This window comes from Cynocephalus volans, chromosome 6 (assembly GCF_027409185.1).
Source record: "Cynocephalus volans isolate mCynVol1 chromosome 6, mCynVol1.pri, whole genome shotgun sequence".
In the NCBI taxonomy this organism is placed as follows: domain Eukaryota; kingdom Metazoa; phylum Chordata; class Mammalia; order Dermoptera; family Cynocephalidae; genus Cynocephalus; species Cynocephalus volans.
The window spans coordinates 7,491,776-7,514,278 of NC_084465.1; the positions used below are offsets into that span (position 1 = coordinate 7,491,776).

General features: G+C 47.7%; 2 protein-coding genes across 9 annotated transcripts; one reads left to right on the plus strand and one right to left on the minus strand.

The window, feature by feature from the left end:
• Nucleotides 1-8,042: 8,042 nt before the first annotated feature.
• TMEM176A (transmembrane protein 176A) lies at nucleotides 8,043-12,824 on the minus strand. 6 transcript variants are annotated; one of them, XM_063099390.1, is made up of 7 exons: nucleotides 12,497-12,824; nucleotides 11,527-11,734; nucleotides 10,918-11,025; nucleotides 9,725-9,781; nucleotides 9,342-9,557; nucleotides 8,699-8,809; nucleotides 8,043-8,323 (listed from the first exon to the last, which is right to left on the minus strand). In XM_063099390.1, the coding sequence occupies exons 2-7, from the start codon at nucleotides 11,728-11,730 to the stop codon at nucleotides 8,282-8,284; spliced, it is 738 nt and encodes a 245-aa protein (XP_062955460.1). In that variant the 5' UTR covers nucleotides 11,731-11,734; nucleotides 12,497-12,824; the 3' UTR covers nucleotides 8,043-8,281. The 6 variants fall into 6 exon arrangements, with proteins under 6 accessions (XP_062955460.1, XP_062955457.1, XP_062955462.1 ...); XM_063099387.1 differs by lacking the exon at nucleotides 12,497-12,824 and adding an exon at nucleotides 12,197-12,366; XM_063099392.1 differs by lacking the exon at nucleotides 12,497-12,824 and adding an exon at nucleotides 12,130-12,169.
• TMEM176B (transmembrane protein 176B) lies at nucleotides 12,561-20,705 on the plus strand. Of its 3 annotated transcripts, none has more exons than XM_063099386.1 (7): nucleotides 12,561-12,894; nucleotides 15,988-16,227; nucleotides 17,952-18,062; nucleotides 18,417-18,473; nucleotides 18,709-18,939; nucleotides 19,826-19,945; nucleotides 20,348-20,705. In XM_063099386.1, the coding sequence occupies exons 2-7, from the start codon at nucleotides 16,024-16,026 to the stop codon at nucleotides 20,438-20,440; spliced, it is 816 nt and encodes a 271-aa protein (XP_062955456.1). In that variant the 5' UTR covers nucleotides 12,561-12,894; nucleotides 15,988-16,023; the 3' UTR covers nucleotides 20,441-20,705. The 3 variants fall into 3 exon arrangements, with proteins under 3 accessions (XP_062955456.1, XP_062955454.1, XP_062955455.1); XM_063099384.1 differs by having other exon boundaries at nucleotides 12,562-12,894; nucleotides 16,019-16,227; XM_063099385.1 differs by lacking the exon at nucleotides 12,561-12,894 and adding an exon at nucleotides 12,918-13,263 and having other exon boundaries at nucleotides 16,019-16,227.
• Nucleotides 20,706-22,503: the final 1,798 nt, after the last annotated feature.

Consider the following 22,503-nt stretch of genomic DNA (forward strand, 5'->3'; position numbering starts at 1 on the left):
GAGCCAGGCATTTAAATTGAAATTCAGTAGTGTTCTAATGCTGTTTTTAATGATTAAGTTTACTAAACATACTGTCCTAAGAAACATTTGCAGGGTGAAACTGAAATAAAGACCCTGGTAAGTTACCATCTCCCCCAAGATAAAGATGGCATAAATTTTGCTTCTACGGTGTTTCTAAATCAGTCCTTCTGTGGCCAGACTGGGTGCAAACTCTCTGCATTCGTCATTCAGATCAACGGATGTCAACTCAGTTTGTTCATCTGCTCAGGAATGGTGTTTTTCTGTCAGAACCCGCCCTGCTGATCGCATCTGGAGATGTGAGTCGACCCCTCCGTGACCTCCCCTTGCTCTTCCTGCTCTGTTCCCGTCAACTGCCCGCCTCCTTCCTGACAGCCTCACCAAGTCCCGGATTTAGGTTTTCTCTTCTACAGGAAATGAGGTGTCACGCCGCCCCTCCCATTCATTAAAACAAGAAAAAATCCGAAAGCAATCTGTGTATTTGATAATACAGCTGACGCCACAGGCTCAAGGTTCCTGCCTTGATGGGGAAAATGAATACAGTAGTCTCCCCCTTACCCGCCTGGGATACATTCCAAGATGCCCAGTGCATGCCTGACACTGCGATTGCTGTCCATCGAGCGTGTTTCTGTTCACGTCTTCCACAGATTTACCGACTTTTCCATCTTTACTAAGCATTTATCAGGCACTGTGGCTATAGCTTTTGCAGTTTGAGATGCATCAACAAAACTAGCATGAATTTCTTTTTCCTTCTTCATAATAGCACAGATGGAAGATTGGTTCTTACCTAGATCTTAGCAACCTCAGCATATGATTTTTTTCTTTCCCTGTGAAGTTGACAACTTTCACTTTTTCCCTTTAAAAGAAGCACTTCTCACTTTGTTTGGCATGTCTGAATCTCCAGTATCACTCCTCTTGTGCTTTGGAACCATCATTAAGTAGAATAAGGGTGACTTGCACACAAGGAGTGTGACATTGTGACAGTCAACCTGATGACCAAGATGGCTGCTAAGTGACTAACAGGTGGGGCGTCTACAGTGCAGACATGCTGGACAAAGGGAGAATTTGCAACCCAGGTGGGACAGAGCAGGATGGCGTGAGATTTCATCATGTAACCCAGACTTGTGAATTGCTTATTTCTGGAATTTTCCATTTAATATTTTCAGACCACAGTTGACTCTAGGTAACTGGAACTGCAGAAAGCAAAACTGTGGATAAGGGGGAACCTGCTGTATCCACATCTGGAAATAACTTTGGGATGTTGAGATAGAGACAGGCAAATAATCCCAAACTTGTCTCCTTATCATTATAGTAAAACTGACCTTTTTTTTTCTTTCTGTGTGCAGTTTGGTGAATTTTAGCACATATAGATTCCAACACCATGATTAGGTTAAAAAACAGTACCATCACCACCCTAATCTCCCTTGTGCTATATCCTTTTTTTAGTCATATCCCCCTCCCACCCCAGACCCCAGAGAAATCATCGATTAGTTCTCCATCACTACAGTTTTTACTTTTTGAGAATATCGTATAAATGGAATCATGCAATATGTCACCTTTTGAGACTGGCCTCTTTCCTTCAGCGTAATGACTTTGTGATTCCTTCATGTTGTTATGTGTATCAATAGTTCATTCTTTCCATTGCGAGGAGTATTCTAGTGTGCAGATGTTCCTGTGGTTTGTTTATGGAAGAATATTTGGGTTGCTTCCATTTTTTGGAAATTATAAACAGAGCTTCTATAAACATTTATGTACAATCTTTTGCATAAATATGAGTTTTAAGTTTTTAGAGTAAATACCCAGGAATGGGATCACTGAGTCATAGGGCGTAGGCTTAAATTTGTGGGAAGCAGCCAAGCTGTTTTCCAGAGTGGCTGTACCATTTGCATTCCCATCAACATCTGGTATTGTCTGTGCGTTCTGTTTTACCTCTTCATATGGTGTGTAGTGGTATCTGATCATGGTTTTAATTTGGATTTACCTCATGCCCAGTGATGCTGAGTATCTTTTCACGTACTTTTTTTTGCCATCATCTATGCTCTTTGGTAAAGTGTTCAAGGTTTTTGCTCATTTCTAAAACTTGGGCTGTTTGTTTTCTTTCTGTTGCGTTTCAAGCGTTCTTTATATCTTCTGGATACAGCCCTTTGCCACATATATGGTTTGCGAATAATCTCTCCCAGTATGTAGCTTGTCTTTTAACAAAGTCTTTTGCAGACCGAAAGTTATTAATTTTGATGGAATCAAATTCATCAACTTTTTTCTTTTGCGACCTATGCTTTTAGTGTCGTGTCTAAGAACTTTTTGCCTAACTTCAGGTCATAAAGATTAATTTGCCTCTCCAGATATATTTTCCACCTTTCTCTAGTCTGTTTTTTTGTGTCTCAAATGGGTATCTTATATGGATCATGTTACCAGCTTTCATGTCCTTTGACTTCCTGTTGGGTTTGGCCAATGGGGAACTCTGGCAGGAGATCAGAAGGAGGTAGTTTTGTTGTTTGTTCTCCAGGATCCCTGGCTGCAAGGTCACCCCAGGCTGGCCGTGTCTCTGTATGGAAGGTGACAGCTCAAAGCAAGCACCATCTCCATCAGCTTTCTCTGTCTCTGGCTGAAGCACAGAATTACTACCTTTCCTGAACTTGGACCTGGAGAAAAAAGGCCCACTTGATTATTGTTGACAGTTTTACATTAACTGAAAGAATTAATGGCTTTCACACTAGTCCTTGTATTTGTAACTTTGAAATGACCTCAAACATAGGGAGTCCTAGAATGTAATTTTTATTGCAATTATCATTCATACAGAAGAGTACGATTTTGATAGTAATAATAATGGTGGGGATGATACGGTCACCATCCAAGTTAGGAAAGAGAATAGGATCAGTGCTCTGGACCTCTGTGTAGTTCTCTGCAGATGCACCGCTTCCCCTCCCCACTCACCCCTGCCATGTGGAACCTGCTGTCCTGACTTTTGTGTTATTCACCCCCTGGCTTTTCTTTCTGGTTTTGAGATATTGGATGTAAGTAACACATTCTTTGACTGTGAAGAACTGAGTAGCAAGCACAAAGCTGAGAGTGTCAGGAAGGGCCAGTACTGCCATTCCTAAATGAATATCATGGACTGGTCTCAGCATTCATGGGAATTAGCAGAACCCTTTCTGGGGAAGTCAGCGCAAGGTCACATGTGAGTCTGGGGACACACAGCATTGCTATCTTCAAGGCAGCTGGCAGGGCTGTCTTGTGGGTCAGGACTATCGTCAGTGAGTCATCATGGTGACCTCCTGCTCATTGGACTGGAAGAGATCAAAACAGAAGACTTCCACTGAGGGGTCAGGGGGGTGATATGAATGTACCTCAGCGTACACACGTGGTGCAGGCAGTTCGAAGAAAATAAGAACCTGGCCGTCTCTCTCTCTCTGGCCCAATGCTAGTTGGTCCCTTCCCTGACTCTGGCTTTACCCATGTCGTCCCAAATAATGCTTCTTCCATTGACACTTTTTAACAATACATAACCAGCTTTCAATGAGCTATAATGAAGTTGTGCTTGCCAGCTTCTGCTCTGAGAGATATTCATCCTTTAAATGATAGATTTTATCCACAATGTGCTGACTGGACAAGCTTAGCACTCATTCTTTTGGAAGTGAAGATGTATTAATTAGAATGACGTCTGGCTGTGAGTCACAGGAGATGTAAAATAACCCAAGTTGCTTTCTCCATAAACATCTAGGCAGGTAGCCATGGCAGCCCCAAACATGTATGTTTTATTCATGGATCATGCTTTTTCTGTCCTGTTGCTCTCCAATGAATGGACTCCATTCCCAAATCCCCTCATGGCCCAGGATGGCTTGCTCTAGGTCCTGCTGTCACATTTGCATTCCAGGCATCAGAAGAGAGAGTGCAGGGAACAAGGAACACAGCCTTTCTCTTACTGGGTGCTTCCCAAGAGGTGCACACGCTACTTCCTCTTAAATCTCATTGCCTAGAATCAAATCTCCAGAGGAGGTTGGGAAATCTAGTCTTGACTCTGAGAAGTTATGTGCCCAGTTAACGTCCAGGGGACCTATTGCAAGGAATAAAGGAAGAAAGAATGAAAGATGGGTTGATACAGTCTCTGCCAAAGGCCACTTCAGTGCTGTCCTTATGCGCTGAAAACCACACCTTCCGTGGGTTTGCACAAGTCAGTCCCACTGATGATTTATATATCTCTCTGGTTTTCCTAATGCCTGTTTTAGAAGTTTGAAGGAAGGGGATTATATTCCAATTTGGGGACTCTGTTCTATTTCCTTTGAAATAAGGAGTAGAGAGAATTTGTGGATTGGTGAGTTCTCTCTGTTCTCCCCAATTTTTATGGTCAGTAATCCACATTTATTTGACAGATTTGTACTGGGGTGTCCAATGTTTAGACACAGCAATACTTCTATTAGTCATTCAATCTTCACATTAGCCCTTGGTTTGGGGTATAATTACCCACATTTTATAAATGCTCAGGAGGTTTTAGTAACCGATCCAAGGCCAAGGAGCTAGCAAGTGGTAGTGCCGAGATTTGTGCTCAGGTCTCTGAACGCAGGTGCAGAGCTCTCTCAGAGCGCCATTCTGGCTTCCTTTTCCCTGCTGTCCCTGGTATAGTTCTACCAACTTGAGTCACAGTCTGGTTTGACTGCTTGCCTTGTGCAACTATTTGGGTTTCAGGGGACACCGAAATTGTCTTTAGTTTTTTGATCTTCTGTATCAATTTGAGAACTGGCCAATCAAAGACTAAGAAAACCTTGTTGAGATTTTGATTGGGATTGCATTGAATTTATGCATCAATTTGGAGGGAGATTCCATCTTTACAAAACTGAATCCTCCCATCTATAAACATGGGAGGAGGCAAAGATGTTCTATGAACATCTATGGACATTTCCATTTGTTTAGGTATTCATAAACTTTTTCAATAAATTATTTTGATTTTCTTTATCATTGTCTTGAGTATCTAGATTGATTCCTTGGTACCCTATAGTTTTGTTGCTGTTGTAAATGGTTATTTTTTTTCCTTTTTCCTTAAAAAAAAAAAACCCAGCAAGGAGTTTGTTTTTCTCATATAAAGATATTCAAAGATAAATCCTCCAGCGCTAGATATGGGTTCCTAATTCCAGGAGGCAATAAATGAAATGGGAGAAGGGGAGAAGGTAAAGGGCAGAAGGTGGAGAGAACCAAACAATCACTCTGTTCGCAGTGACTTCTCTTGATTTCCCATTGGCTGAGAGTGTGGGCCATGAGTTGCAAGGAAGGCTGGGGGTGGTGACTTTTTTTTAAAAAACAGGGTACATGGCTGCCTTGAATAACAAAACTGGATTTCTGTTAGTGAGGAAGGAGAGAATGACGATTAGATTTGTCACGAGTGGGCTATTCATCTCTAGGAATGCTCTTTACCTTAAAGTCTATTTGATAGAACTGTGCCGATTTGGTTGTTACATCTTTTCCCACCCATCCTTTTACTCTTGGTCTTTCTGCATTCTTGTTTTAGATGTGTTTCTTATAAATAGCATATGGATGAATTTTATAAAAATACAATCTATCTTTGCATTTTAAATAGACTATTTTACTCTTTTGCTGCTTTCCATTTTGTCTTGTTTTTGAAAATATTTCTTATCTCCTCTGTTTTCTTATTTTGCATTGATTGAATTTTTTCTCATTCTTCATTTTTCTCCAAGTTTAAAGTTTTGTGATTTTTTTCTATTCTTTTAGTAATTACCTTTGAACTTTTAATAAAACACTTAACTTAAATTTAAATATTTGAACAAGGTGTTAGTTGACTAAATACAAAAGTGAATGGGCTGACAAAGGCTAAATTTAATCAACATCTTTACCTCTTTTCCAAACAATGCAAGGATTTTATAACTCTTTAATTTTAGTTATTTCTTGCCAGGAGGGGAATGATATAATTTTGCTGTTTCTTTTTAGTTAATGTCACTTGAATGCTTTTAATAATTCTCTTTGTTTTCTAAAGTTTTAGTTTATGTGTTTAGGTGAGGATTTCTTTTTATTTATGTAGCTTTGTTTTTGTCGTGCTTCTCTCTGAAAATTCTTGTGTTTTACTAATTCAGGAGATTTCTCAGCCATTATGTCTGAATATTTTTTTCCTCTCATTCTCTGTAGTTCATCTTGGAATTCTGCCTAGACATGTGAGGTCTCAATGTCTCATATTTCTATTTTCCATTTCTTTTTTTTTTTTCTGTTTGAGCTGTGTTCTAGGTAATTACTTCAGAACTATCTTCTACTTCACTATTTTTCTCTATGGCTATGTCTAATCAGTTTATTGGAGTTATTATTTGAATTACTATAATTTTTATTTCTAGAAGTTCTCTTTGGGGTTTGAAAAAAAATTTGATCATTTAAAAATATTCTCTTATCTTTGCTAATACTTTAATTCTCTTTTTATTTATTTAAACATGCTAAACATGCTAATTTTGTATTCCACATTTAAAAATGACAATAACTGAGAGATCTGTACTCCTGATTTGATGTTTGTAATTGATGCTGAATCTCAGGGATTTTTAAATTTTCTTCTTTTTTTCTGTGAAGCCATGCTTTAGGAATTATTTGAGGCCTTAGTTGAAGGTGAATTTCTCCAGATGGGTTTTTGCATTTGTTTCTGACAGGTGTCTGGGATCACTACCATCTTGAGGACCTTTAAATTTTTTTCTCAGAATTTAAGATCAGTTAAATAGTGGGATTCAATCCATAAGTCATGTTAGGGCCAGCTTATATTCACAAATCTTCATCTCACCCCTTTCACCAAGAGTTCATCATTTTCCTTGATGGGATGGATTGTTTCTCCCAATTGATTACTGAGATTGCAGATTTATATAGGGTTTTTACTTTGACTCCCCAGTTTAAGTGACTTTAGCTTTGTTGACTGTCTTTATCAAAGTTATTAAGTGTACTTTTGGGTCACAAGAGGTTGGCAGATGCTTTTAGGGCAGTGTGCAGGAAAAAGTTAACACAGAGCGTTGCTTTTTACAAGGTCCTGCTTGCATGGTCAGCATTTGGCTGTCCTCTCAGAATTTGGCCTTTGGCATGTTCCTATGCTAAAAAGGTAGTTTTGCGTGCTGGGTCACTGAATTCCACTCTATCAGCTTGCCTAGACTGTTTGTACAAATCATGTAATTTCAGGTGGATACCTGCTTTTCTTTTGGGAGTCTTGGATTGCAGTAGCTGTACAGGTGGAGAGTGTACCTCCGTGGACATACCCTAATCAAAACCTTGGTCTCTGAGTGTCACACGGGTTTCCCTGGCAAAGACACTGACATGTTACTGTGTGGCCACTCACCAGCGGGAGGATGTAGGAAGCCTGTGTCTGGATTCCTCCAGAATCCACCTAAGGTGTCTTTTCCCCTTGTTGATACTGTGCTGTGCTGTTCTGCTGTAGTAAAACTTTGCCACGAGCACAACTACATGCTGAGCCCTGTGGTCCCTCAAGTGGAGCACTGAGTCTGTGTGTGGTCATGGATTTCAAGATTCAGCTCTCTGAATTCATGACCCAAATTCTGTTATGACCTTTGAGGGTTTCTCTCATTTTCTCGATAGTTTAGCTATTAATTTAAAAATATTTGATTGATATTTTATCTAGCGGTTTTACGTATATTTTAATGGGGCAATTATTTAGAGTTTCTATTTCACCATGTTATTAAATGTCCTATCTTATTTTTAAAATGATTGCATTTTTGCGTTATATTGTCTACTTCTTAATATTTCCAAATAGTCAAAATAAAAATTTCAATTTTCAAATTGCCAAGCATTCACCTTCTTAAATCTGAATGGCAGGAAGTGCGGCTCAGAGTCTCAGCCCCTTCATCCTTTGTCCCTAGGCATTTGGACCTACAGCCACAGGACCAGCTTCGGAGAGACTCTAGTTCCAGATCCAGCAACTCTAGACCCAGGAAGGAGGTTGGGGAGCTGGGGGAGGGGCATTTTAGGTGTGCTGTGGGGTCGTTCTCCACTGTGTCCCCCAGCCAAGAGTGATGTCCTGGAATAACTAAGCAAGAAGCTGGAAGCAATAATACGAGTTTATTATCAAATTACTGTTCAGGATGGTGAAGGTGAGCAAGGAAAGAGTAAGCACCGCTATGATGGTTGGGTGGAGCAGGGCAGTGGCCGTGGTCGTGGAGGAAGGACAGTGGGGGTGACTGGACAGTCCCTTTTGCCCGGTCTGGTTCTTCTTCCAGGAGCCAGGTGAAGGGACACCCAGTGCTGGAGCACCAGGCACACATGCTCAGGAGAGGCAGAGCTAGATCCCACTTACTTCCAGCAGATTCTTCTGGTCTCTTTCCTAAGGGAGGGAGAGGGCAAGGCAACCCAGATTGGAGGAGAGAGTCAAATACTCTGCTCCAGGGCAGCTTAGTTTTGGAGCCAGCCCAAGTCCAGCACTGGCTGCATGGTACCAACTGGCTGCATTGGATGCAAAGAGCCCCAAAGGCCTAGCATGGATAGGGGCCTCCCTGGCTTCCTGGTGTCTTTGGCTTGAGGGCTAAGGGACAGGGGCTCTCCAGGCTGGGCCACCACTGGGGTTGAAAGCCAGGCATAATGTTACTTGGGACTTGTGTCACGGGCCCTTTTCTCCTCCCCAAACCATCCACTCTCCATTCCTGTCTCCTCTGAACAGCTCTGCTGCCTCAACCAACAGATACACACTTCAGTGACTCACCTCCTTATGCAGGAATTTTCTCCAGCAGAACAGAAACAGAGGAGCCAGACTTGCCAGAAGCAGCAGGATCCAGACACCCAAGAGCATGGCATGAAGGCTTATGATCAGGGCCTGGGGACAGAGGACCAAAGCCAGAGGCACCAGAGTGACAGCTGTCTTCCTGCTCTGTCCCCATGCTCTTCACCAATACGAGTCACTCTCCACCCCTTCATCTCCAAGTCCGTGGCTTCTGGAAGTGGGTCAACCCATCCAGTGTGCAGAATGTGGCCAGGAACCCCTCTCCTTCAGCCTCAGTGTCCTTCTCTGTGCAGTGATGGGCTTGGGCTGTGCTTTGATTCTCTGATAACCCCCAAGACTCGAGAGGATCAAGGGAGAGTGTGCCTCGAACACTTCTGCAGCACTTCACACACTTGCAATGTTGGTTCTATGAACGTGAGTTTAATGTTTGTTTTTGTCATGAGTCTGTAACACCCACGACTTCAGGAGTTTCTGTTTTGTCAATGCTGCATCATTGGAGACAATAACAAGCATGGAGCAGAACAGGTAACACTTGTTTCCAATGGACAGCCTTATTCTTGTCCTGGTCCTGGCCCTGGCCCTCCTTGCCCCTGCCTGCTGCTGCCCCCTTCCCTCGGTCACCTACCGCCAGCATGTTCACGTAGGAGAGGCACTGGTGTAGCCTTCTGACTTCTTCTGGATTCTCAGTGACGGGGACCTGGGTGGCCCAGCTCCTCTGGGGGGAGGTGTTACAGACATAATCTCCAGAAAACAAGTCAGGCCCCAAATCCCTGGCCTCAATGACGATGGCGGCAATGGCTGTGGAGAACGCTGCCAGTGTCAGCAGGGTCTTCAGCAGGGCCTAGGGAGGGGAGGGGACAGAGGGGCCACCGTGATTCAGTCTCTCTTGGAGCCCAGTCTCGGGAAAAGAGAGCAAGGCCCAGTGGAGCCCGTGTGTGATGGGGCAGGAGGCTTGGGGTGGCCTCCAGCCTGAGCCTGGTTCTCTCCCTTCCCTTTCCTTGAACTCACCCAGCAGGTGCCACCCCGTCTCTCGTAAATGAAGGCAGCAGCTCCAGCCAGCACAGCCTGGGGAGAGGTTGAGTGAGGAGCAGGGTGAGCACAGGAAATGCAGGTCCCCTCCACTGCCTGCTTCTGCTTCCCTCTGGAACTCCACCTGTAGAGCCAACCACGTGCTGCTCCTTCCCTAGCACACTGCGGGCTTGAGGTTTTGCGCCAGGCTTTGCTGTCTGTGGTAAGATGACTGTGGAGGGTGTGGAGCCTGGATCAAACTCCTAACACTGCTGGGTGCTCTGTTTTAGTGACACTGAACAGTGCTGTGGTCAAGCTGGGTGCGAGCCCTCCTTCCCTTCTCCCAAACCTTCCTTTTTAAGCAACGTCAGGTGCTTTATGAAAGTTCCTGGGATGGTGCGATCTTGTGGGTGGAAGTGCCAGGTTATTGGAGAAGCTCTCAGTGCAGGCTGAGTCCTCAGGCTGCCTCAGGTCTAAATGCCTGCCCGAGAGTGCTCAGCAATCCATCCAGCGGGGCTCCACGACCTGGAAGTCTAGTACACCCCGTGGACAGGTGGATACAAGTCCTGTTTGGCTCTTCTGTAACTAATCCGAGTGCTTTTTGCCATCGGATGGATGAGGATAATTACTTTTGGCTCCTCTCTCAATAAACATGTTTTGCTGTTATTCTGAGAGTGTGGGTATGTCAGAGGGCCCCTGAGTCCTACCATGATCAGCCCACCGAGCTCTTACTGCAGATGGCACACACCCGTCTGTTGACACTAATCCCTGGACTCCCACTGTGTGCAGGACATGCAGAGGACCATGGGAATAGCCAGGAGGCGACACTTCCTGTGGTGAACATTCTCTCTGGCACGTTCTGCCTTCCCTATCTCAATGAAGCATCTGTGGTGAGTGGGTGCTCAGATCCTTAGCTGGTATTTGCTGTTGAAGGGGGTGAGAGAGAGCCAGTCTGGTGGGAGAAGCACAGGGCAGGGAGCCGGGAGAGCTGCCCGTGTGACTTTGGACATGCCACCACTTCCCTCAGCTGCTCTCTTATCTGTACAAACAGGGAATGGGGCTAGATAATTAGGGTCTTTCTGATTGCTGGCATTCTGCGGCACAGTGTTAAATGTGGTGGCGTGAAGGTAGTAAGGACAACTATATCCCTGTCACCCCTGGCAGGAGATCAACCACTGTCTTGCCCCACTCACCACAGCCCCTGTCCAGATGGCAGCTCCTGAGAAGAGTATGTGGGAGTGGACGATGTAGAGGAATCCTCCCAGGACCCCACTCAAGACCCCCAGCACAATCTGTACCACCTGAAAGACAAAGGACCTAAGAACCTGGCTCCCAGATGCCTGGCCCAGAGGCAGCCCTCTGCCCCACATCTCAGGGTAACTTTGTGGATCTGCCATTCCAGGTATAAATGGCTAAAACCCCATGGTGGGGGGGAGGGAGGGGCAGGGTGGGGAGAGACAGAGAGAGAGAGAGAGAAAGGAGAAGAAAGGAGAGGAGAGAGAGGGGAGGGGATGCAGCCCATCCTGGGTCTGGCCGAGGGGAGAGGACGGACTCAGGGCTCTACCAGTGGGGACTTTAAAGGGTCAGTGGCTCCTTCACAGCCCCTTAATCTGCAGCTCACTGTCCCCACAGCTTGTACTGAGAAGGCCAGGGAAGTTGATTTCTAGGTAGGAAGATACAGCTGGCTCAGTGTCCTCCCAGAGAGAGGCTGGCAGAGAGCGTGTGGCCATCAAGAATGGGCCCGATATGAAGGGACTCAGGTGTCCCTCCCGTGGCCCCACCCGGCAGGCAGCCATGCTCACCCTGGAGGCCACCAGCAGCCGGCTGCTGCCTGGGGTCTTGGTGTTGGTGGCTGTGGCAGGGGCTGGAGGCCACAGCAGAGAGCATCCAGCGAGCAGGAGCTTGGCCACAGCTGACTCCTGGTGGATGTGCACATCGATGCGGGTGGGCTGTGGGGCCTCTGGGGCCACCTTGCCACCGTCTACCATCCCCATGTCCATGGACATCCGTCTGTGAGAGAAGAAGGGAGCACAGGGAAGAAAAGTTGGCAGAAGACGTTGACAGATTTCACTGGAGTTGGGGAGTTCAGGGGCCAGTGGGGGCTCAGGGTCACGGGATGGCTGCCCCTGGCCACAGAGCTGCACCTCTGCCCCTTGAGGGATGTCTGTCAGGGCAGCCTGACCCTGCTGGGGTTGAGGCACCTGCTGAGCCCCCTGGAACCTCCCTTTTGCCCCAGATCTGCTTTGCCCCTCATCCTCCTCCCAGGACTGGCATCTGGGTCAAGCAGTGGTCACATCCCGCCCCCCGTCCCTTCCCCACCGACCCCCCGTGTGGTCCCGGCTGCCGCTTGGCTCTTGTCCTCCAGAGCTTAGAGCCCTTAGCCTACCAGACAGAACCCCTGAGACCTTGGTCTGTTGAGGTTCTGTCGCAGCTCCAGTGCTCTGGGGACCTCCTCAGCCCCGAAAGACCTACCTCTCCACCAAGTCCCCTGGCACTACCTGCCAATGTCCCGCTGCCCCCGTCCCCGTGAAGGACTGAGTCATGGTGGTCACCCGCAGCAGTGCTCCCTCCCAGCAGGCTGCGGGGTAGCCGGGGGGTGGGGGGTGGGGGGTGGGGGGTGGAGGGTGGGGTGGGCGGTGGGGGGTGGGTGGGCGGTGGGAGGCCTGGAAGGAGGCCGGTGGGCACCGGGGGTGGTGGGGCTGGCCCTGGGGAGGGGTCCCGCGCCGCAGGGTTCCTGGGAGGGGCCGCCTGGACGGCGGGGCCCCGCCTCACCCGCTTGCCCCAGGGGCCCGCGGCGAGCGTGCAGAGCAGGCCGGGCGAGGAGGAGCCGGCGGGCGCCGAGACCCGGAGCGGGAAGTGGGGGTGGGGAGGGGGTGTCTGGACTTTCCCACCCGGTTTCCCGGCAGACAGCTGCGGCCAAGGGGCCCTTCTAGGGGCTTCCAGCTGCAGTGGATCGCCGGGCTGTGCGGAGCTGAGCGAGGGAGGGCCGGGAGCCCAGCCCCCGAGGGGCAGCGCCGTCGCCCCCCGCCCCCGGCGGGCCCCTTTGTCCCAGCAGCTTGCCGGGAACTCGTCCCTCCTCCCGCTGCCGCGGAGCCTCAGCCTCGGGCGGCTCCTCCCAGCGCGGCTCTGCTCGGCTCGGGGCCGGCGGCGGATCCGAGGACCGACAGCAGGTGAGGCGGGGCCCCGCAGCCCTGGGCCTGGCTCTTCCCTCCAGCTCCGCCAGCGCCCCGCGCCCTCACTCTCTCCCAGGCTGCAGCCCCGAGGGGAGCGGCTGCAGGGGGACGGCCGGGAGGACGCGGACTCCGTGTCCCGGGCAGCAGGGAAGAGCCCCCCATCTGCAGGCAGGGCGGGCGGGGCAGGGTGCAGGCGGTCCCCAGGGGCCTCGGAGGTCGCTGGAGCCCACCGCACGTTCAGGGCTGCACCTCTGTGCCGACCCCTGCGCCCCCCAGGGCAGGTCTGGCTGGAATCCGGGCTGGACTTCCTTCTGTGCGTCTGCAGCTTTGTCGGACACCTGTCCTTCGTACCTCAAAGGAGGCCAGGTGGGTCAGACAGTGAGACCGCCCCGAGAGCTGGGAGAATACAAGTGGGAGGCGTTATGGGAACTGTGATTAACATCTGATTTAAACCGTGACACTTAACCAGGACGCCCGTTAGAATCGCCTCTGCAGGATTTCTTTTGGAGCTAGGAAGGTTGATTCTGAAGGGTACGTGGAGAAGTAATGTAGCAAAACTGGCCATAACGACGCTGAAAGAAAAAGGTGCCACGAGAGGGTCACAAACGTGGTTGCACGAGGTAACCACGAGAGGGTCACAAAACTGCCCAATTAGATATGAAACTCTGTACTCATGATCCAAATTGTGGTAAGGACGCACAACTCATCAAACATGGCAATAGGCAAAATAGGAAGACCAGAGTAGATCTGAATTGCTGTGGGAACTTCGTTTTTGCTCAGGAGAGCATTTTCAATCCACAAACGGTGCCTGCCCTGCAGGGTTAGTTCGGATGCCAACCCTGCAGAAGTTAGCATCGGCACAACACCATCATAACGACAACAATTTGGATCCATGTGTTCCAGCTTACAAGATAAATTCTAGATGTATCAACGTTTTAAAGTGAAAACGGAAAGCATAAAACCACTTAGAAGAAAACGTGGAATTATTTTATAATCTTGAAATGGGGAAGTCCTATTAAAGTATGGTATAAAACCTAGAAAGCATTAAAATAATGAAAACTTTGATTATATAAAAATACAAAGTCAAAAAATGAATTAAAGATCGTAGAAAAATATTTGGAACTCATGACACAGATGGTCATTTTTCAAATACACGAAGAACTTCTATAGATCAAAACAAAACCAAACGAAACAGGAAGGACAGAGGATATGAATGGACAAAAGAAGAAATAAAAATGGCTCTTAACATATGAAAAGATGATCACCGTCACCCCGAGTAAGAGAACTACAGATTAAAACTGTACTGAAATAGTTACAGAAAGAAGATCAGTGATTACCTGTGGCCAGTGGTTGGGGGGACTTACCGGGCAGGGGCATTAGGGAACTTTCTGCAACCCAGAAATGTTCTATATCTTGATTGTAGCTGTGGTTGCACAAATGTATAAATTTGACAAAACTCACTCAGATACGTATTTAAAATGGGGCATTTTATTGCACAGAATTGATTAAAATCTACAATGGAATGTAATTTTCCCCGCATAAAATTGTAATAGATCAAAGAGTTTTCTAACACACTCTATTGGCAGGAGGAAGGGCAGCTCCACTCTTGGGCCATGCTCCCGCCTGCGCCTTGTCCCACTTCCAGAGAGGATAACAGGCAACAGCTACTAAAATTGCAAATTCGTGTACCTGCTAGCTCGGGGGTGGCTGTAATAGAAAAGGATTGCAAATTGTAGTGGGTTAGAAATCTTGATTCTCCTTTGATCTTAGAATAGGATTTTTAGGTAATGCGTGAATGAGCCAAAAGGCTCTTGAGTAAGGGGACGAGAGTCCACAGATAAGGTTGACAAAAGCCATCTAATGAATTCTAATCACTGTTTAGGGATGGGATTGGGTACTTTGTTTTAGGTTGCTGGTTTGATTCCAGCTTGAATGACGATTGACTATTTAACCTACCGATTGTTCTTAAGATATGTTAAGGAAACTGCTTGACTGCTGTTTAAGTATGCTAAGGAAATTGCTGTAGGAAGTTATGTGGAAAAGAAAATGTTTACTAAGGACAAGCTGTTTGTTGGTGAATTAATCTAGCTTTTTATAAATTACATTCTGGAAGGTCACATTGTTAATTTACTGCCGTTACAAGTTTTACACTGCCTGTTTTTATGTCCTTCTTTGATGATTGAATCAACTGATTTTTCTTGTGAAACTTCCTTGTCTTGTCAATAAAAAGAAAGACTGATTTTGAATTGGGTCTGCTGCTCCCCTGATGGGTGGCATCCCTCCAGGCCTCATCGATGGTACTTTGAATGAATTCTTTCTCTTTTTTCCATCTCAGTTACACAGAGGAAAGTGTAACAGCAAATAACCTAGATGTCTATCAATAGGGGACCACTTAAATAAATTATGATGGATTTATACACTGGAATACTATGCAGTTATACAAATGAATGAAGAAGCTTTTTATGGACTGATGTTAGGATTATTTAGGATTATTCTAAAAGCATATGGTTGTGTGAACACAGCATTGTGCAGAACAGTATGCTGCCATTTGTGGGAAAAGTAAGGGAGAAAGGATATTTTTATGTGCTTTTGTATAAAAAAATATCATTGCAGGACATATAAGAAACTGATAGTATCAGTTTTCATCTGGAAGGCTAAGTGGCTGGAACAAAGTTGGGAGAGGGTTTTAAAGGTATACTCTTTTGTATCTTATGGATGTTTAACTCGTGAAAGTATATACACAAGGGTACTTCAAAAAGTTCGTGTAAAAACAGAATTGAAAGATAGTACAAATCTTTCCATGAACTTTTTGAAGTACCCTTGTTTATATACGAAGTCACTAAAATAATTCAGATTCCTTTCTTTGCCCTCCCTAGACCCTAGACAAACCATATCAGTTCATTTTGGGAAGGGGCCCAAGAATGTGTGTGGTGAAAAGCTCTGCAAGTGATTTGAATTTGCATCCCAAACTAAGGTCACTGTGACATTGATATCTGCACTGGGAAGACCCTTTGGATCTGGACAAGGAGACCGTTTTTCTTCCCATCACCCATGCCATGTACTCTTTTTTTTATCTCACCTAATTCTCAGACTTCACTTTTGTACATCTTCACCCGGGTAGGCAAGATGACCCAAAACATGGTGACTGTGAATGGAGTCGATGTGGCCTCTACCCTGTCCCAGCCCACCCACATCAACATCTACATCCACCAGGAATCAGCTTTGACAGAACTGCTGAAAGCTGGGGGTTCCCTGAAGCAGTTTCTTTTTCGCCCTCGGGATGCTGGCCCTTCCAAGGCCCGGAGGAGCCATGATCAGCTGGCTCTTGGGGTAAGAGTGGGCTGGTGGGTGGGTTAGTGAGGATGGAAACTCTCCTCCTTCAGTGGGATGTAAAGAGGACAGTGGGTTGAATCCCCATGAGGAAGGGCATGAGAACTCACGATTTGTATCCTGCCTAGTTTGCGAAAAGGTTTTAGAGGTTTCCCTGCAGAGATTTGGATAGAAAGGAATGTAAAGAAAGGAATCTTCTTTGGTGCAGAGGGGTCAGTCCCAGCTAGAGGCGAGGCGATGGGTAGAAGAATCTGGAGGCTCTTAATTGAGTTTTGTTAAGCCCAAGAGGACCAGAGACCTACAGGGCAAGGCAGCATGTGAGGCACTGCAGGCAAACTACAGAGAGAATCCCTAGGCTATAACCTGAAAAGTGCTCAGCATACATGGGAAGGGATCAGGCAACTGCACGAATAACTAGAATTAAAGGTAGATCAGGTGAAGGGAGAAACAAGATGCCCAGCTGACGTCTTCAAGAAGCAGGAGTTGGCATCTGAGCCAGACTCTGAATGGAGGAGTGGGTTTAGGCCGGGAGTAGAGAGAGCATAGGACAAGTTCTGTAATAGTAAAGAGAATCGGACTCATGCATGGGACTCGGGGGTGAGATTAAGGGCTGTATCGCTGAGAGCCTTGGATGATGAAGTAAGGATCTGTCCTTACTTCAATAGAGGGAAGGCTGTGGGTGGATTCGAGCAGCAGCCTGGGTATTAAGCTAGCTGCCTTGGAGCCAAGTGTCCAGATAACAAATATCCAGGGTCTGCACTTGCGTGGTCATAGCAGAAATGGGGAGGGAGCAAAGGAGTCCAGATCTTTGTGGATGGGGTCTCTGTGACTTGGGAGCAAATGGGTTTGGGGTATAGGGGAAGAGAGGAGTCCAAGAACATGCGGAGGTTTGGAGTATGGATCACCAGGATGTCGGAGCCATGGAGGTCAGGAGGGGCAGACACTGGGAGTGGGGCAGGGGAGTGGTGGGTGAAAGTCAAATGTGGCAAATCTGAGATGCTGCAGGACGTGGCAGGTGGTGATGTCCGGGTAGCTGTGATAGTTGGGTTCTCCAGGAAGCAGAGGCTGAGTTGGAGTGAGATGTGCAAGTGGCGTATTGAGGTGTAACCCCTATGAAATGAAAAGAGAGGGGCACAGGATTGGGCAGGGGAGCCATCAGACTGTAACACAGCACTGACAAGACCTGCTGCCTTGCTCAGTCATTGCCTGGAGGGCCATTCCCAAAGAGTGCGCCCTAGCTGGAAAGACGGGGGGCCCTGAAGGCGCTGACAACCATATGCTACCAGCAGCCACCGTCCTTCTCGAAGGGGGCCTGAGCAGCATATCTGTGTGTCTGTCACAGAGCTCTCAGAATTATGTGTTTGCATCTGAAGAGCTAGGTCAGGGCTAGAAGCTGAGGTGAGGCTGAGGATCTAGATGGCGTGAGGGGATTTCCAAGGGAGAATGAGGAGAAAAAAGTGGGAATCATTAGGTGGGATGACAAAATGTTGAAGCTGGGAAAAAGTGACAGGATAAAAACAGCTCAGCCTATAAGAGGGATGAAGGGAGACCCAGGCCCATCTGCTTCATGGATGTTAAGGGGACAGAAGCTTCCAGAATCAGAGATGCAGACAAGTCAAGGCAGAGGAAAAGGAGAGGAAAGCCACCTGGATAGGACCTGGGCGGCTGCTCCAGGGGCGTGTGGGCTCACGGGAAGGGGTCTATTTTTCCCTCCTGTGTTGCAGGTGACTCAAATATTGCTGGGGGTTGTAAGCTGTGCTCTTGGAGTGTGTCTCTACCTAGGGCCCGGGATCCAGCTGCGTGCCTCGGGCTGTGCCTTCTGGGCGGGGTCTGTGGTGAGTAAGGAATGCGCTGTGAGCTCGTTGGGGACAGTGGTTATGAGCAAGGAGAAAGTTCCTTTGGATCTGGGTGGAGGATTTGGGGAAGACACCAAAGATCTGAATGCTCTTTGCCACGAGGAAGTTGCCTTAGGTGGCTGCAACTCTCTCACGTCCAGTTTTCTTCTGAAGGCGAGGTTGGGAAGGGCGCGGCAGTCGTAGCTGGAGTCCTGTCTGCATGCCGGGTTTCTTTGTCTGCCGCTTGGATTCTGCTGCAAATTGGCCGTTCTGGGAACTGTTGGTGGAAGGGTGATGGGGGATCAATTCAGGAGAGTAAACTGGAGCCCTTTTTCCGGTGTCTTCTCTTTCCAGGCTATTGCAGCAGGGGTTGGGGCCATCGTCCATGAGAAGCATCCGGGCAAACTTTCAGTGAGTCTTGGGCATCTTCTCCCTCTTCTCGACCCTCTATCCCCTCCTGTGTCTACTTTTTCTGCTCTGTTTTTTTTTGTCTTACCCTTCAGTTCCTGATATCTTGGGGTCTTTCCCAGAGGGGTGGGGAGGGTTTTCCTGGGACAGGAGCTGGGGAAGAGGGGACAGGTTGAGGCTGGGACTTCAGGGCAATGCCGTGGATAGAGGGAGTCTGCACTGACCTGCTCTCTCCTAGGGCTGTGTGTCGGGTCTGCTCACCCTGGCTGGCCTTGCTACGGCTGTGGCTGCTATTGTCCTCTGTGTGAACAGTCTAACCTGGCAAACTGATGGCTTCTACTACATTGACTCCATGTGTAATCGCCCAGACCCTGTCACCACAACCCCTGAGTACAGATGGATGCAGAAAAGACATTACTACTTAGGCTGGGATGAGCAGATGTGCAGAGACTACATGAAGATGCTGGTGGTGAGAATGACCCATCACAACCCTTTGCTCCCAGGGAATTGGGGCACTCGAGGACAGAGATGTGGGCTTTTCAAGCTTGGGCCTCATCCTAGGTTTTTGGTTGAGGAGATTTTAATTTAAGCCAAAGACATTTCCCAGACCTCATGACATGAAGATTCCCTGAATCAAAGCTGGTGAAGTGCAAGGCGAAGACGTTTCGGAATGGAGATTGTGGCCACCTTTCTGTTATTTCTGCCATGTGGGTGTTCTAGTTTTCTATTGCCCCAAGTGGGGTGGCTTAAACCTACAATTCATCATCATTTCTCACAGTTCTGTGGTTGACTGGGCTCTGTCTGATGGGCCGTTCTCACTTGAGTGTCCTCATGCAGCAGTTGCAGTCACATGTCAGTGGGGGTGAAGTCATCCAAGGGCTGGGCTGGGCCGGGCCAGATGTCTGAGACCACGCACTCCCGTGCTGGGAGCGTGGCTGTGGCCGTCAGCCAGAGAGCCTGCGACGGCTTTTCCACATGGCTCAGGCTTTTCATAGCATGGCCACTGGGTTCTAATGGGCAGCATCCCAACTGTGAGCATTTCCACAGGTAGGAAGCTCCCGGGCCAGTTAAGGGCTACCCCTGTCACTGGCATAGTGTTAACGTTCACTGTATTTTATTGGCCAAAGCAGTCACAGGCCCTTCCAGATTCCAGGGGGTGGAGAAACAGACTCCACTTCTCTGTGGGAGTAGCAAGGTCACACTGCAGACACGCAGATGTGATGGAGGTTGTGCAGTCTGCTGCGGTGGGACGTAGGGACAGAGCTGGTACGTGGGCGACTTGATAAGGGGGTGGCATGAGCAGGATGGGAGGTGCTGACTCCTGACTGTCTTTTTTTTTCTTCCTTTATCTTCAGAACTTGTTCCTAGCAATCCGTGCCCTGCTCCTGGCTGTCTGTGTCCTCATGGTCACTGTGACCTTGGCTTCTCTGGGAGTGGGTCTTCGAAGCTTGTGTGGCCAGAGCTCCCAGCCCCTGGTGAGTTGGTGGCGGGGGTCTGGATGTGAAAATGTGGGAACGGGGAGGAGCACCAAGGCCAGGAACCCTTATCTGAGGTCAGGCCCCACCTCACCTGGCTTCCTTCCATACTCGGCTCGTCCCTTCACTGTCTGGGAATGTGACCCCGTCCCTGTGTCCTGGGCTAACTTCTGCACACCCTGTGCCTCTCTCCACACCCTCCTTTACTCTAATTTCCCACTTCCTTCTCCATTCTGCCCCAGGCACTTGTCTAAGTCCCCTTCCTCTGCCACCTTGTCTTTTTTGCATTGTCCCCACTTTCTGTCACCTTTTCCTTTCCCTCCTTCTTTCCTCTTTCTGATTTCCAAATTCTATGAAGCGAACTCTGCCCCGTCCTTCTTTTTCCCAATTTTTTTTTTCCAGGATGAGGAAGAGTCAGAGAAGAAGCTGTTGGGGGAGAATTCGGTGCCTCCGTCCCCCTCCAAGGAGAAGACTCCTGCTGCCATCATCCTGTGAGCAGCAAAAGCCGCTGCCTGGGCCCCTGCATGTCCCCGTCCAGAGCAGCCCTGGGCCCATGAGGAGGACAGTCCGCTCACCCCAGGGCCCCCCGCAGCCCCATTCCTCATGCTTGCCTCTCTCTGGGCCACTGTCCAATCCCCCTCTTTTCTTCTCTCCCACCGTCCTCACCCACCATTCCCACTCCAGTGTCCTCAAGTCAGTGAACACATAATTGTCACATTTTCCCCAAAGCTGATTAAACGGAAATAACCAGGAAAAATAATTTTGCACAGAAAGACGCGGTCTCTCTTTGTTTATACACCTGCTGTGCTGTGAAAGGCCTTTCTCTGGGTTGATACGCATGGAATTAATTGGGAGCTGATTTATCACATGGGAACAAGGTCCCAGCAAGACAAAATTTAAAATGATGTCCTGCTTTATATCCCACATAGCAAAACTCCTTTTTATGATTTCCTTCTATTCATTGTAAAGTGGAAGTAACTCTCATGTGCTCAGATCTTTTTACCTACTAAGATTGTCTTCAAGCATCTATAACTTTGAGCTAGACTTTACAAAACTATGTGAAGCATGAAGCAAGATTCCCCCCCCCTCTCCCTCCTTCCCTCCCTCCTTCCTCTTTTTTCTTTTTGCAGTAGCGAGTGTTGGCTGCCTGTCTTTCTCTCTCTTTCTCCACACACACACCCCCTACTATTTTTTAACTTTTATTGTAAATGATATGACCAATTTCTTTTTTACTTTTCTCATTTTTCTACATATATGAATATATAATATAAATATATAGATGTAATCATTTTTGAAGGGCAAGAAAGCAGGCTGTGGCTTTATGAAATCTCCACGAGGTGAGTCTTATTACTCAGCAGCTCCACAGGGAAGAACTGGTGTTCAGATCCAAGCAGGCTGACCCCAGAGCCCCCCCTGCACCCTGCCCTTCGTACTCTGCATGCAGCTCTGCTGAGCAGGTGCAGAGCTGCTGGAGGAGTGGGACATGCCTGAGAGTTTTAGAGTGGAGGTCCTGTGAAGAGGATCATATCCTCCCCAGGGCTCCTCACCAGCCTGTTCTTTAGATAGAGATTTATAAGTAAGCCTGAGACAGAAGTATGTTCAGAGGATTGGAGAGATGTCAGCAAATTACAGCCTGAGTGGCAAATCCTGTCTGCCACCTATTTTTGTAAATAAAGTTTTATTGAAACACAGCCATGCCCATGTGTTTATGCATCGCCTATGGCTGGTTTTATGTTACAAGGGCAGAGTTAAGTAGACTTAACCGAGACTGAATGATCCACAAAGGCTAAAATAATCAGTATCAGGCTTTTTACAAAAAATGTTTGCTGACCCCTGGTGTAGGAGATTCCGGTGGAAGGAAGGAGTGATTCGTTCTCCTTGGTAATTGAGGAGTTTGGAGTTCTTGAGAATCCCTTCCTGGAGGAGCCAACCTCTGGACAAGTAGTAAGTGTGAAACCAATTGGTCTCTTTATTCTCTTGAGTCTAGAGTCCACGAATCATCAGTCAGAAAAATGTAGTCCCAGAATCATTGGCAATCCTCACCTGCCAACCCCCCAAAAGTAAAAACTCGAGTCCCAAAGGCATTTAGAACTGCTCGGACCTCGTCATTTGTCATACTCCCAGCAGCGGAGTATGAAAACCCTTCATTCTCTGCTGAACAGGCAACTGTGGATGCAGGTAAGGCCAGAAGCCACGCTGGGTTGAGGTGGATAACGTGTGAAGCGCCAGGGCCTGTGAAGCGCACCTGGGCGGGCTTCAGGGAGAGCTGAGCCCATTAAGGAATGTTTACAGTGCCCCCGCCACGGGTCTCCCATGTTTCTGCACATCTTGTGAGCAGTGGCCCTGGCTGTCTTTTTTCTAGACTGTCTTTTCAAAGATGTTTTTACCACTTAGAGAGCAGCATTGGAAAATAGTGTCTCCTCTGGAGCAAAGGCTGGGCATGCTTATCACCTGTTGTGAAAGAATCAGCTCCTTAAGCTCTGGGTTCCCCTCCTGGAACCCAACCCCCTGGTGTGCATGTGTCCCTGTTTGCATTGTTCGTGGGAACTGGGCTCACA